We start from the raw sequence: 15,655 nt of genomic DNA, 5'->3' as shown, positions 1-15,655 counted from the left end.
TATTTTAGTGCATTACTGTATTGTTAACAGCCCAGGGTAAATAAAGGTCCATGAAAAATAAACTTACAAACAATAAGCCGTATTCAGTGGCGGATCCAGGGGGCCGAAACGGCCGCGACCCCCCCCCCCCCCCCGCCCTATTGGCGGGGCAAAAAAAAGGAAGAAAAGAAGAGAAAAAAGAAAGGAGGATAAAAACGAAAGAAGAGAAAAGAAGAGAGAGAGAGAGAGAGAGAAAGACAGAAAAAGAAGAGAGAAGCCGGGTTACAAAGGGAGAAAGTTACAAGGAAATGGCACTAAGTGACAGTAAAGATGAATAACGGAAAACTCGGGGGGGGGGGGGTATGCGCGCGTATGAAATGCCGACTGTATTATAATTTTTAGGTTGTGCATGCATAACCGAGTCTGAATTCAGCTTATTAAAAAATATACTAAGCATGTTTGTTCATGTTAAACACTTCTGAAAGGCCGCGGTCGGCCGGCCCCTCCAAAGGGTGGCAGAATGGTTATCAGGACATTTGGGGTCATTCCAAAAGGCTTGGGGCCGTATTGGCGAGCGAGCTGCCCGAATAGTTTTTTTTTTAAATATCTGATCTCGTATGTTTTGGTGATAAATAACACTTTTACAACATACATATGCTCAAATTTTCGGTTGCTCGCTCGCCAAATTGTGAAACCAGCAATTTCATATTTGGGCAAGAGGCTTCAGCCCCCCCCCCCCCGATGAAAATGATAAGAATTTAATTAAAACGGGTAATTTTGTTATCGAACAAATGACGCGACGTGAGCCTGCCCCCTTTCCAAAATTGTGCCCACTTGTAGGTTCCTACCGGTAAATACGGTGCTTCTGATATGACCTAGTCAGTATTAATAATAATAATAATAATACATATATCTTGTTTACCCAGGGTAGCCTCATCAGTATAGGCCCTGCATTGGGATGTTGACTTGAAATGGCGGTCTGCGCGATTTTCAAATCCCCCCCCTCCCCCCCCCCCCCCCCCCCCCCCATTGGAAAATCCTGGATCCGCGCCTGGTATTCATAAAAATAAGTAAGTACTAACTAGAGAAGCTTCACGTAAATGCATAAGCTACACAAGTAAAATGTGTAGCTTAAACAATCGCTAACAATCACATTCATAACCTTTCACTTTAAATATGATAACACTTATTACTCGCAGCGGCTTGCAAGTTCTAAAGAACTTACAGCAGCAGCTCCAAAAAAAGCGTTTTTTTGGTGAAAATCTCAGCAACACAAAGTATACTTCAGAATTATATATAAATGTCACATTCAGTTACTAATGTTACTCATATTAATTGTAGGCTAAATGGGAATATAAGATTTAGAAATATTGACTTCAAAGATTTGTGAATATAATGATGAAACGACCTCATTTATATCTCCATTATTGAATTTAAAAAATGTTGGATATAAATAATATGTTGGTTGTTGTTCTAAACAGATGCAAACTAAAAGAGACATGCCATAAATTGAGTAGAAAAGGTAATGCGTTTCACCAGACAAAGTGCATTTTAAGCCTTGAAGGTAAGCTACTTGCTTCATAAAAGTAACATATTTTCATCAATGCACAGAATTTTGACTTCAAAATTAAAAATCAACTACATCTTTATATAAATTATAAATAGATTTGTTTGTAAAACCAATAGGTACTGCTGCAATATCAATTTTTTTAAATAGCTTTTTGTTCTCATTTTACTGAAAATCTATCATATTTAACTAGTATATTTTTATAAATCAGTCGTTATATAAACTGCATCCTGATAAGAGATCGGTAGTGACGCCACCAAGGCGTCTCTGGATGCACGAATGTGTTGACCGCGCCATATGGGTCGCGCGAGGAGACAAGACGCGATAAATAACGCGGGTTCACAAAGACAGAGACCGTTTACTTCACTACCAACCTCTTCTCAGGAAGTAGTTTTATTACGACTGAATCATATAAATATACTAGTTACATAATGATTGATTTTCAGTAAAATGAGAACGAAAAGTAGATAATACCAAATTACACAAATGGCATTCTTAGCTTCTCAGACCGTCTGGTCCTGCAGGTGGAGTCCTAACTTATTATACGCTATACTTAAATTCCAACAAGTAAGACTTGCCCTCGCATGATAAAAAACATGATAAAGTTGTTTACCACGAGCAACGGGACACAGGGTTTGGTCTTGCACAGTGCAATATTTGAGCTTCATGATAAAGGAGGTCAAAAACATGGGGGACATTTGATTTTTTTTGGGGGGTGGGACATGTCCCCTGTCCAACCAATGACGCCCATGCATGAGAGGAAGCTTAACTGTCAAATGCACCAAACCTTGGAGTGCTTTTTATTCCATTGTTTGGAACGATTTACCTGAACCTATGAGGAAATCTGTATCTCTGTTAAGCTTCACTTGGAAGCTTAAAAAATGTATCATTTTAAACTACAATTCATAATTATTATCCCTATACCCAGTTAGGCTGACGAGTGTGTATTTATATTGTATAAGGGATGTATAAGTATATATATATATATATATATATATATATGTGTGTGTGTTGTATGCATGTGTATAATTATGTAAATAATTATGTAAACATACATGTATGTATGTATAGGCCTATGTTGTATAAATGCATGTACTTGTAACGAAGTAAATATATATATATATGTATTATATATGTATTAGACTGCATATATTATATGCAGTCTAATATTTCAACACTACACTCTTCACCTCTTTCTTGCCATTATGTTGTTTATGCATGTCATACACTCCATTGATACTATGTTGCAGTCCTCTTCTTTTCCTCTCTTCTTTTCTCCTTCTCCAAGCTCTCTATCCTCCTCTCCTCTTTGCCCATCCATTTCTTCCTTTCTTCCTTTCTCCCATTTATAATGTATAAATCTATTTATGTATTCGGGCGTACCCACTACAAGCTATGCTTTTCGGGTTTCGCGCCTTCTTCCTTGTAATACAAGTTCTTTAATTATAATTATGTTCCTACTTATAAATTGTATTGTTTGGAAGAAAATAAATGTTCATTTGAATTGAATTGAATTGAATATATGGTGTGATGTGCTTTGAATTGATACTCGAAAACTATATTTTTATTGGCCCTTTGGAATAATTTGTTTAGCCTAGGCCTAATCCTCTCATTCGTGACAGTTGACTGCATTGTGTGGTTGGCCGTGTTTGCAGGATCTACAATTAGTAGTGCAATGCTGTATATTAAATAGTATCTGTAGTCGCTCTTAAAGGTCCCATTTGCAGGCCAAAATAATGAAAAAGTCAAATTCCAACTGCATTTGAAAGATAATACTAATTTAGAACTTCCCTTAAAAAAAATGGGGGGGGGGGGGCTTGAAAATGTCTTCAAGTGGGAAAATAACGACTATTAGTTGTCAAATCGACTTTAGGGCTATAGAGCCCAAAAGTAATATTCTTGATTTTCAGACAATTGTACTGAATGGTCATACGTTTTATGCTGCGCAAGGATTCAATCAGTTTAATCTTGGCCATCACAAGAAGTCGGTTATTGAAGTAGACAAATGCTCATGTACCCTTTACAACTCTTTTCATGTATGTTATTACCAAAGAAGAAAAAAAAACAGTCAGTCACTCAATAGTGTCTGACAGTGAAGTCTAGCAAGTAAACGGGTTTCCTTGCATAATTTGAATATGAGGACACTGCTGATGTTTAAATTTCACAGATAGGACATACATGACATATTTATAATTCCTGCAAAGTTCTACAGCATTTGAGGTTGACTGCAAAAGGGACATAGTACCTTTAAACACTCCCCATGTCTTTTATCTTTCACATGGCTAGTTCATTGATTCATTATACAAAACAACAAATTTAGGCCGATTTTCAAGGCAGGGGGAGGGGAAGAGGAAAGACATTGGAAAATATGTTTTCATGTATTTTATACTAATAAATTTGAAATTTTAGAAGATTCCTTGGAATTTTTTTTTTTTAACGATTTCCTTGTACTTTATGAATATTGCTTTGCATAAATTTTGTTTTGGGAGAGAGAGAGAGAGAGAGAGAAGGGGGAGGAGGGGAGAGGGGGGGCAGTGAAGGGGGTACGCTGCATTCTGAACTCCACTATACATTATCTTCATGATTCACACCGATAATCAAGATTATATACCTCACTTAAGTAATCCAGCAATCTGATTGGTCGAAATTGTATTCATAAACTTTAACTGTTCCCGAAAATTCCCGGTAACCATGGTTAAAAAACAGTTCAAAATCCCAATAACCATGGTTATTGGGAAAATAGGTCAGTCTCCATGGTTACCCCATAGGTTTACATGTTAAAAAATGGTCTGAGCGATCGAGGATACCGTACGTGTGCGAAGAATTGGTCGGTAATTTCAATACAATTGAATCTCGATCGATCTTACCGACAATTTTATCTTGCATTGTTGACATGAAGACGAAAATAAACTTCCAAAAACAAAAAAATAACATCTGCCGATAGATCTTGATCTAAGTTCGTGCCAATATGCATTGCAAAAGTAAAAGAAGGGCCCGTTTAATGGAGCAGCGGCGAAGCATCGACCACGCGAAGCCGTTTTCAATTCATTTTAATGTATATATTAAAGAAAACTACTGTTCTTGGTGACTGAGCGCGCTGGCCGAGCGGTGTAAGGCGCTGGTTGTAGTTACATCACAAAGGTTCAAAACCCATCTTCGACAAAAGTTTTTTTTTCTTTTTTTCTTTTTTTTCGGCATATAAAAGTATTAATGACTGCTTTAATATTCGAGAAATAGTTGTTTTTATACGCTATCGAGAAGGTTACAATTGGGCTATTCCCCTCGGCACGCCTCGGGTAATAGCACAATTCTAACCTTCCCAAGAGCGTATAAAAACAACTATTTCTCTCAAAGCAGTCATTAATACTATACTATCACCGGATCAAAACCTTATTTGATGTATTTTGACCGATAGCCTAAATAATTTGGTTTCTGAGAAAACAAGATATTGATTATCAGGCGTATTATTACTATAGCAGCGGGAAATCAATTCAGGCATTGTCCATGGTTCAATGCACTCAAATCGGTCATGTTCGCAAACGAGCTGCTGAATAAATCTTCACTGAAAAACTCATTTACGTATGCGATGCAGTCTGACTAGGATTGTTTTATTAACAGAGTGAATTGAAGATTGTTCCCGTCTGTCGAGTAAGTATTGCCACAAACGAATTAATTGTCATACTTTCTCATGTGCGTACAATAATATATCAATTCATAAAGAGCCGCTACTTAATAAATAAACTTTGCTGCGCTTACTATAAAGTATCATATTAATATTACCCCGTGCAGGTGTCGATATATGTAGCCTTCATGATAAGGCGCTAAAGCATTAAAGGTGATTCGATGAATGATGATATGGGTTATACATTTTGCCATATCCTTGAGGAAAGATAGTGCCACGATTTTTCCATATTGTGAATATCTTAAACATAAACGATGGACTTTGAATTATGGAACAAATGATAAACATATTGTGAGGCATATATCTATGCCAAGCAAATTAATTATTTGGGATTTCATACGGCCCCCGAGGAACGGTGGGGCTCAGGGCTCGAGCGCCCCCTCCCCCTCCCACTTTTTCGAAAAAGTATGTTAAAGAGAAAAAGAAAGAAATAAAGAAAGGCGCTATATCTTGAATGGTTAAATGGGAAAAATCGTACGTAAAAGCGATCGTAAAAGCCTAATTTGTTCAGAAAATAACACACTTTTATCGCAAGAATCTGGCTGAAAACACTCCATTCACTTATACATTATTTTTTTTAATCAATCTGCGCATATATGCAAATAATACCGACCAAAATTAGTCTCATGCACATCGTTAATTAGTGTCACAGATAGCTTGTTACTGTTATATGGACAGATTGGATAGATGTGTAAATTATTGAAATTATAATCAGTATACGATGCAAAAATTATTTTTCTCCAGCTTCCGAAAACCAACCTGGGAACTTTTGTTGCCTCATTACTCACTGCTTTTGCAAAACGAGAGCGTGAGATTTGTTTTTGGTGAGTCCGTTTAATACGCAAAAACCCAACTTTGGTAGCTTATATTTAAAGAGTCATAACCTATATGACATTGAATCATTTTTCATTGTAAAGAAGAACTAATACTCTGTCTAATGATATCATTTTAATAACTGTACTGCCAAGGATGATTGAACAACAGGCTTTTCAAAAGGTAGTGTCAGAATCCTTTTGTACCAACTTGGGGCTGAAGTAATAAATGTCGGTCAAAAACCTTTTTCTAGCAATTAGGTTTAGTAACCTTCGAGTTTTCATGCTCATTGTGCGTGTAGCCACGCGGATAAGCTCCAGTTACTTCTCTACTGTCCTCAGTCTCATTGTACAGCTATACAAATACTTGTATATTACAAATGTTCCAAACAACTTTGGCCCGAATTCACAAAGCAAGGTTTGAGCTCAAACCTTCTTTTGTTTCGCCAAACCTCCTTTTGTTCTTTACAAACCAGGTTTGTAAAAAACGCGTGAAACGCGTCATATGACGTACGAAAACCAAGGTTTGTCGACAAACCTCCTTTGTGAATTCGGGCCTTTGTGTTTGTAATTCAAAAGAAATATTGTACTTTAATGTCTGGGGATCAAAGTCCTAATAGTTGAATGAATTTTTCATTTTCATTTCCATTCCTCTAAACATATTACATCGGATGAGCAATTTACATTAGCTACGTTTTACCTGATCGTAAAGAATTTGGCCCTCCTCCGGGCCCCACTTTGAAATACGTTCCGTGGGGCCTGTATGTGTTACTATGTGCCTGGTACTGTTTCAATAGGGACTTTTAGAATGACTGGACGAGAACACGACGAACACCGACTAATCATGCGTGTCAACGTACTTAACTGCCCATGTTGACTACAATAAGAAATCTTTTAGATTGCACTCAACGATATACATGCATGCATAGTAACACTATGATCATCACGGACAAAGAAAGAGGACAAAGTATACAGTTCCTCATTCTACCCTCAACAAAAGAACATCCCTTCACTGCTATTATGTAAAAATGTGTAGAACAGGTGAATATGCATGTGACACCTGTTCTACAATAGCAGGGAAGGGATGTTCCTTTGTTGAGGGTAGAAAGAGGAACTGTATATTTTATGCGCACGCGGCATACTAGTACCTTGAGCATGTAAAGGCGCTATATAAATACCAATATGTATGTATGTATGAACTAGATTTAGGAAAATCAAGGTTGCTCATTCTCGATCGCCGACTGAGACGACGTAACGCATGCGCAGTGCCTTAAAATGACGTCACACGTTGCAGTCAAAGCTGTAGACGTGCAAATCTAAAAGTCCCTAATTGGAGCTAGTATACGTACGTGGATGTATACAGGCCTTTAGCCATATGGTAATTCCAGACAAGTTTTCCTATTCTTCAATATAATAACCTATAAGTAATACTTTTTCATTAATATCTATTTGCTCATGAAAGTAATTACCAAATAAGTTTTCAATAATTTTCCCCAAAACTCGTTCCTTATTACAATTTAACAAAACATGAAAAGTTGTTTCTATTTCTTTACGTATATCACACGGGTCATTTTTCATTAAACGCCATCTGCGTAGATTATGTTTTGATGGAAAGATATTATGCAATACTTTAAATTTAACATATTTGTTGAAATTTTAGATTGAATACTTTCTGCCAACTAAAAGAAAAAGGTAAATTCAAATAATTCTCCCATTAGCGTGTAAAAATTTGTTTCTGAAGTTTTTTTTTAAGGAGGGAAAAATATTTTTTCACCTTAAAACTAAATATATCAACAAAATCTCCTGGATCAGAGCTACTTCTATCGATTTTGAATTGTTTCGTTTTCGATTACATAATCTATTCAAAGTAAAACGTTTACATTGTTGAAGGTTGATGAAAAAAAAGGATCATTTTTTGTATGGAATATTACTTATTATATTCCTTTTACCTTACTAACCTTTTAACATTTTCAAACCATACAGACATTTAAGTTTTTTCAAGCCGTCACTGTGCAACACCCTCTAACAATAAATTCTCTCAACCACTTTCTGTATTTCCCAACCGTTTTCCATAAAAATGAGACATAAAACAGTTTTTTTTAATCTGCCAACACTTTGATTTTTCGAATGATACATAGAGCCAATCTCATTACTTTGTGGCGATTTACATTCACCTAAAATTTACTTAAATTATAACAATATATATAGTTGGGAGAACTCAGGAATCGATCAGATCTTTTTTTTCTTCCAAATTTGTATCATTAATAATGGTCTGTTTTCACTCAAACTTTCAGATTACCTTTAGCTGTACATCTAGCATTGAAGTCATTACCTTAGCACCATTTTCTCTCATCTGAACGATGTTACAAAGCCCCTTTAATCAATAGCTTGGAAAACATTTCTTCTTTAACTTCAATCGAATCGAATCTTTCCAACTTTTGTTTTAATCACGTGCTTTACTTTACAAATTCCAGCTACAAAACAATAATGAAGAATTTTAAAATCTAATATGAATATTTTTCCATGATATCTTCTTTTTCCGTGACCTCAACTTACCATTCATAAAGAAGATTTTGATGAAACTCTGGCAGTCTATTTTGTTTACACAACATCTTTTTTTAATGAAATTATATCTAAAGATATGTGGAAAATTTCCAATCATTTCATTCAAATATTTACATAATTATTTCCGTCCACAAGTGTGTTTATCGCTTCCTGGTGCCTTGATATTATGCATGGAAGACAATGCTTTTGCACATTGCTTTTCCGTAAGGTCACCTTCACAGCTTATAGTGCCTCATTTTCCTTTAAAGTTGTCAACTGAACATTTCGAACAACATATTCTTCTTTTTCAGTACTACCTTGTTTATACTATACACATCTTTGTAATATTTATACATTTTTAATAAAATATGTTCCTGTTTAATAATTTGTTCTCCTGACTTTTCTATACAATCAATTAACTTTTTTATAACAATTTTCTTTTCAAGCTGCAAGAAAGAACAAATTAATTTTTCCCTTCTTCTTACCATTTTCCCCTGGAGCGGTTGAAAGCTCCTCTACATTTGTCAATTAAAACCTCATCAACCTGATTTCGAACATCTTTTAACTCCAGCATTTTTTCTTCATCGGGATTATTATTTACTTCCTTTTGCAATGAACAGTATTTTTTTCTTCTAAATCTTTATAAATCAATCTTCCTTTTTTACTGACCTCTTTTGAATATTTCATAGAAAATTCTTTATTTTCACTTTATACACTTCCTTTGTAATTTGTACAGAATACGAATCATTTAATTTATCCCTTTCTAATTATATTTGAGATATTTTCTTTATACATTGTATCGTTTAACAATTGGTTGTTTATTTTCCAATAACCTCTCCCACGTTCTTCCTCGGTAGTTTATTTTCCAAAGAAACCGCATTATGGTCATATTGATAGTAGGTCTAATTTATCACATATCATTAAAATATAGATCAGAGATTTTCAGTATGCCACCCCTAAAAATATGAGAATAAATTTTTTATACTTCAATTCATACCCAAAAAAATCTTTTCTATAATGAAATAAAATAAATTCCGTTATGTTTATCCCCAGAATCAATCATTTTGCAATGGAATTTGACTGGCACCAGTTAACGCCTTATCATTTATTGGCAACGGCTTTAGTTGGTCTAATGGCTGCGTGGTTTGTGAAACACCTGATGAGGTTACCTAAGAACCTTCCACCCGGGCCGACGGGACTACCTCTCCTTGGAGTCGTATCCAAATTTTTCGGGTAAATGAACGTGACTGACAACCTTCTGTAAAGTAAGATACTTTAACCTGAATGATAACGAATCGGTGGGTTTAATTTCCTTAATTTCCTGAATTACCATGAATCTATTGGTTTGGAATCGGCTTCTCGGTGTGACTGGGATATGAATAAAAATGTATTTATTAAAGAGAAAATTTGCATACGGGTTCATCTTTCCATTATAAGTTTTCATTTTCATTTTATGTAGAATTCTTTTTGGTGTAAACGCTTTAGACCGCGGCTCTGGGAAAAGCGCAGTATATAAAAAATAATGATGATAATAATAATAATAATAATTGTATTATTTGATCTACATATTCTTTACTACTGGGGGATAAGGCCCAATAGACCAATGCTCCTCTAGACTGACAGCCTAAGGGACCGACAGCCAACTAGAAAAACATTGTTGGTCCGGTGGGAGTTTTCTAGTTACTTAGAGGATTCTGCATATGAAATATCTTACATATCTTCGGCACCTCTCTCTACCCAAATATGAGGCCATTTTGTACCTCGCTGCTTGAATGTAGGCTTATTCAGGCACGTACGTCGCTGCCCGCATTGAAATGAAAGTAAAACATTGTTTTTCCGAGGGAGGGGGGGGGGGGGGCCTTGTTTTTCCCCATCGTTCGCCTGAGTGCAACCGTGTAAAGGCCTATTTAATTAATTATAAACATATTTTTGGGGTAGCACTTCGGACCCTCTTGCCCTGCTCTCGGAGTGGGCCGACATGTACGGTGAAATCACGTCCTTCAACATCGGTACACAGTTGGTGGTGCTCCTGAACGCTTATGAGGTGGTCGCAGAAGCCTTCCGTCACCCCGATCTCCAGGACAGACCAAGGTGTCGCATTAAAGAGGAAGTATCTGGGTGCGGCCGTAATGGTAAGAACAAGACTTTCGATAGTGTTCATCCCACATACCAATAATCTTCAAGGCAACACGATTTGTTTGAATTAGGTCACATGACAAATCAAACATTGGATATCGTGCAGGCTTAGTGCCAGTAAAAGAAAAAAAACATATAGTTGAACTTTTAGCTGCATGATGCGACATAATGATTATTATATACCTCTCTATAGTTATTTTTAGTATGCTATATAAATCTAGTCAATTTTCGGATTGGTCGAAATTCGTGATTTTAGCCATGCCCGCCTATCGGTCAATATTTTTAAAAAGATGCCCGTCGCCCCGAGCTAACGGGCCACATAATAACATTTGCTGAGATCCCCATTGGTTTACGTCTCTCGGGGACGTTAAATCTTGCTATAACCCATCAACGCTCAAAAAGCCATTTTAAGATAATGTACACTTTACCAGAAAGTTTAACTTGTCCACTATGGACAACCGTTCAATTGCTTGATTAATTCCAGTCAATAATAATTTCCCAGATAACAAGTTTATGTCTTCTGCGATTCGGTACAACAGCAGGTCTGCTAATCGGTGTTGGACAATCCTGGAAGGAACAGCGCAAGTTCACCCTCTCAGTCTTCCGTAGCCTCGGGGTGGGCAAGAAGAGCTACGAAGACACCGTCGCTGCAGAGATGACGCAGCTAGGGAGGGCTATCAAGGAGAAGAAAGGATCCCCGTTCGACCCCAACATCCTCCTCGGACAAGCGGTTGCCAACGTCATCTGCACTATCATTTTCGGGACGCAGTACACGTACAGCGATACAGAGTTCCAACAGGTATGTCTAAGACGTCATTACTCTTATTACACTATTTTATAGAAGTGTTTGAAAATGTTCTGTTCCAAATATCAACTTTCATCGTTCTTTCCAACCCAGAAGTAACTCGGTGGATTAGTAGCTTAAGGAGTGGGATTTCTGAATGTGGAATTGATCTCGGGGAGAATGAATTACTTCATAGAATATGGGACAGAGCTTTTGGCACTCCATGGTCGCCAACGTCTCAGGATATGGCACGTAGAGAAGAAGAAGAAGTAACTCTTTTGAGTTTTCGCCCCGACTTTGACGTTGACATTTACAAGGGGTCCACTATATACCGACAGGCCACGAGGCAAACACAACAACGAAAAACATCAGGGAAGATAGTGAAAAATGTCGGTCATCTTTGCTGTTGGTTTCGTGGACCGTCAGTGTAGCGGGTTTCAATCTTGTGGGACTATTAGTATTCTTGATATGCTTGCGCTTAATATTGAATTAACCAATTAGGAACGTTCGTTTTCAATCAAGACTGATTTTCATTCCATATATTTTGTTTTAAGCTTCTTTCCTTGTTGAACTTCAGCATGAGGCGATCGGGAGTAGGAGGATGGTTGTTTTTTATTCCAATACCAGGCATTTCGAAAGTTCCCTTCGGTGTTATCAAGACTATGGCGTCGAATGCTAAGGAATTCTATGCTTTCATCGATGGCCATATTGAAACTCACAAAAAGAATGGAGTGCCCGATGTCCCAAGAGATTTCATCGACCAGTATTTGATTAAGTTGAAAGAAATGAAGGTAAAATATAGAGACGCACTTATAAACGTTCTCTGGACGTTTTCGAATTTCATGAGAACGTTGTGTGTTTGCTGAGTTGATATTACAATTTATGATTGAGTCCAATATACTTCGAGATTACCTCTATATTTATGAAAATATCGAGAAATATTTTAGTTCCAGTTTCTTATGTTATTAAGGTTTTTTAATGGACAATCCCACCCTAAAAACTAAATGGAAAAAGTCAGAGGCGTAGATTGGTAAATATTTGAATGAAATCCGACAAACAAAAGAGAAGGCGCAATATTCCGATCTTCTTTTTAAACAAGCCAGCAAAAAGACAACATTAAAGAAAGAAAGAAAGAGAGAGAGAGAGAGGGGGGCATCACCTATACTGAGGTAGCAGGAGCATCATCTTGGCGCTGTGTAAGGTGAGCCACTTAGGTTGGGGCGGAGGGGGTGGGCACTGGACGGATATGCCGCCCCCATCGAATCCGTCAGTTTCAGAAACCCATAACAAAGGACAATTGAACGCCTTTGATATGGGAACAATAGACAATTTACATGTTTGAGGGAATCCTGTTCAAACTAAAAATGTTTGTCATTTTTGCTCACCATGCAGGGAACTAAATCTTCATTCAGCCACCATAGTCTTAAATCCGTTATCGCTGACCTCTTCTTCGCGGGGATGGAGACAACGACCACCACGCTCAAGTGGTTTATCCTCTACATGATGGCCTACCCCGAAGTCCAGTCACGTGTCCAGGCGGAGCTCGATCACGTGGTCGGAAGAGAGCGGTTACCTGGGTTGAGCGATGGAAAGAATCTCCCTTACACCTGTGCTGTGATTATGGAGGTCAGTGGCTTGTATATTGGCTTTGACTTTGGAGGGGAAAGAAAAACCGACGAACATTTGCGCTTGTCTGCGTGTGCATGTTGGTGCATGTGGGTGTGCGTGTGTCTGTGCTTGCGCGTGCGTGTGTGTGTGTGCGTGTGTGTGTTTGTCGAGAAAAAAAAATCGAGATCGAAGGACGAAAGTCCAAGAGAAGGAAGTTTGCAGTAGGTGTTCTTGCCTCTGGGGCATTGGCAGACTGTATTAAAGTCAAACGCGTATGTAATTGTACCAAATGTTTTCAGATTATAAAATTCGCAAAAGGATTTAATGACAAATATTCAGATCTAAATTGCCGATATGAATTGCCATTGACAGATGCATGCAGAGCCAAACTCTCTAAAAATACCTCCGATTTTCTCACGTGAAATTTTGGATTAACTGTTCTTTACACCAATGAAGAATTATCTATTGGTGTCTTATGTCCGTAAAAGGTCCAGCGCAAGGGGGCTGTGGTTGCAATGGGGGTGCCCCACTTGGCTTCTGTTGACGTCACAATCAGAGGCTACACCATACCAAAGGGCACTATCATTTACCCTAACATCTGGAAGGTGATGAACAGCAAGAACTTCTGGGACGATTCGGATGCCTTTAAACCTGAAAGGTTTCTAAGCGAAGATGGGAAGTTGACCAATCGGCAAGAGCTGATATATTTCAGTACTGGTACGCTCAATATCTTTTATACTTATTGGGCCTTTAGTATTTTGATCGAAAACATGTAAACATAACTACGATATGTATACGGGGCGTTGTAGTTGCTAGATGCTTCATAAGTTTTACATCTTCAATAGGCCTAATGATTACATTTGGCCAGCGAGATGGTAATTATTTCATTTTGTTATCTACCTTAGAATATTTTTATAACATAATTATCACCATTAACAAGTGAAAACATTGATACTCGCTTGCTCGCTAATATTCCAACAAGGAATTCGGGCCCCTAGTAGTTGGCGACGTATTTAATACGCCTCTACGTCTACATGGGAGGAACAACTACATTTTCTTGAATTCTTAACCGATGATCATCATGATAAATTCCTTTTACCACATTGAGAACCCTAGCTCAATGTTTAATGCAATCCCGACTCATTTTTTAAAATTCGATCCTTTTAACCTTTTTTCCAGGACGACGCATTTGTCCTGGAGAGCAACTAGCCCGGATGGAGACGTTTCTAGGCTTCACCAGCCTCCTTCACAGATTCACCTTCAAGAAACCAGACAACTCACCACCATTGTCTTTGGATGCAAACCTGGGAGGCACAAGGAGTAGTTTACCGTACATGACTTGCGCTATTCCGAGGGAATCTACAGAAAATTTGCTTGATTGATTGATTAATTGAAGTCTATTGCTTGTTTTTTTTCTTAAAGCTAAAAATAGGAAAGGCCTGTATGGGTTTTAGGCTCAATCAGTGGTATTTTGCTTTTCAAGATCATCGCTTCTTTCGAGAAAAGTCTTTCGCTCTAGTTCATTTTTCTTCCTACTGATTGCTCCACCCATCCGTTAGATCCGTTCAAGGTCATAGAAGTTACCAAAGTTGGGTATACTTTTTCTATACGCACTGTACAGAGTGAGTCAGAAAAAATGTCCCACTTTTTTAAAAGTTGTATTGTTTGAAGTATGAATATTTAATCATGGGTTTCATGATGTCTTGATAGAGTTATCCTCTCAGTACATTTAGGTACCATTTTCATTTGAATATCTGAATGCATGACTGAACATCAGATAATCTTTACAAGACTACCAGACTCATCTCTTGAATGGCTACTTGCACCGTTTTTCTTTTCTTTATCAGATCTTCCGACAGTTAAATGAAAGTTCAATTCTCGATATTTACTGATGTTGTCATTAAACAGTATTAACTTCTCTTTAATGTGATACATAATTCATTGAAGGTTTGTATCAAAAAAATAAAAAATAAAGAGTGTCCCTTTTATTCTTTGTTGGTATAGTATTGTAATGCGTTGTTGTACACATTCTTTTTTCTTTTTAAAAATAAATTTGTACAATTCATCTTAACAGCTGTAGAAAGATTATGAATAAATATACCATTCAATTCAATATTTTCACTCCCGTTTTCAAATCTATTATAAGCAAGTGGAAAGTTTATTGTTGAGCCTGAGATGTCAGCCCCCCCCCCCCCAACAGCAAATTAAGCTTGTACACATTTATGTCCACACTCCCATACTCAAACCGATTTTCTTTTGAGAAAAAAAAAAGTTTGATATTTATTCTATTCTTTTAAGGTACATTATATTTTAAAATTCAAATTCAAAAAAATTCAGCATGCTGTAAAATTCTACCCTGAGGCGTACAAAAAAAAGAATTCACGAATACAAAAAATAAATTAAGGCATTCAAAACTGAAAAATATTAGCCCAAAGAGGAAGAAAAAAGAAAAAAAGGAAAAAAAAAAAAATATTTCCAACCTAAAGGGAAATACAACATCTTTTCTTTCTTTTTTAGGCCTGATTGAAAGCTTGAGTTTTTAA

The 15,655-nt window shown here is 37.1% G+C and overlaps 1 protein-coding gene across 4 annotated transcripts; it reads left to right on the top strand.

Moving 5' to 3' along the window:
- Positions 1-5,065: 5,065 nt before the first annotated feature.
- LOC589950 (cytochrome P450 2J2-like) lies at positions 5,066-15,550 on the top strand. 4 transcript variants are annotated; one of them, XM_030992404.1, is made up of 8 exons: positions 5,066-5,194; positions 9,638-9,817; positions 10,523-10,716; positions 11,260-11,519; positions 12,059-12,295; positions 12,897-13,130; positions 13,601-13,829; positions 14,292-15,550. In XM_030992404.1, exons 2-8 carry the CDS (start codon positions 9,654-9,656, stop codon positions 14,492-14,494), a joined length of 1,521 nt encoding a protein of 506 aa, XP_030848264.1. In that variant the 5' UTR covers positions 5,066-5,194; positions 9,638-9,653; the 3' UTR covers positions 14,495-15,550. The 4 variants fall into 4 exon arrangements, with proteins under 4 accessions (XP_030848264.1, XP_030848265.1, XP_030848263.1 ...); XM_030992405.1 differs by lacking the exon at positions 9,638-9,817; XM_030992403.1 differs by lacking the exon at positions 5,066-5,194 and having other exon boundaries at positions 9,037-9,817.
- The last annotated feature ends 105 nt before the right edge of the window (positions 15,551-15,655 follow it).

The sequence above is a fragment of the Strongylocentrotus purpuratus genome, unplaced genomic scaffold, assembly GCF_000002235.5.
Source record: "Strongylocentrotus purpuratus isolate Spur 01 unplaced genomic scaffold, Spur_5.0 spur5_scaffold_2, whole genome shotgun sequence".
Classification (NCBI taxonomy): Eukaryota; Metazoa; Echinodermata; class Echinoidea; order Camarodonta; family Strongylocentrotidae; genus Strongylocentrotus; species Strongylocentrotus purpuratus.
This window is presented reverse-complemented; position numbering and strand designations above follow the sequence as displayed.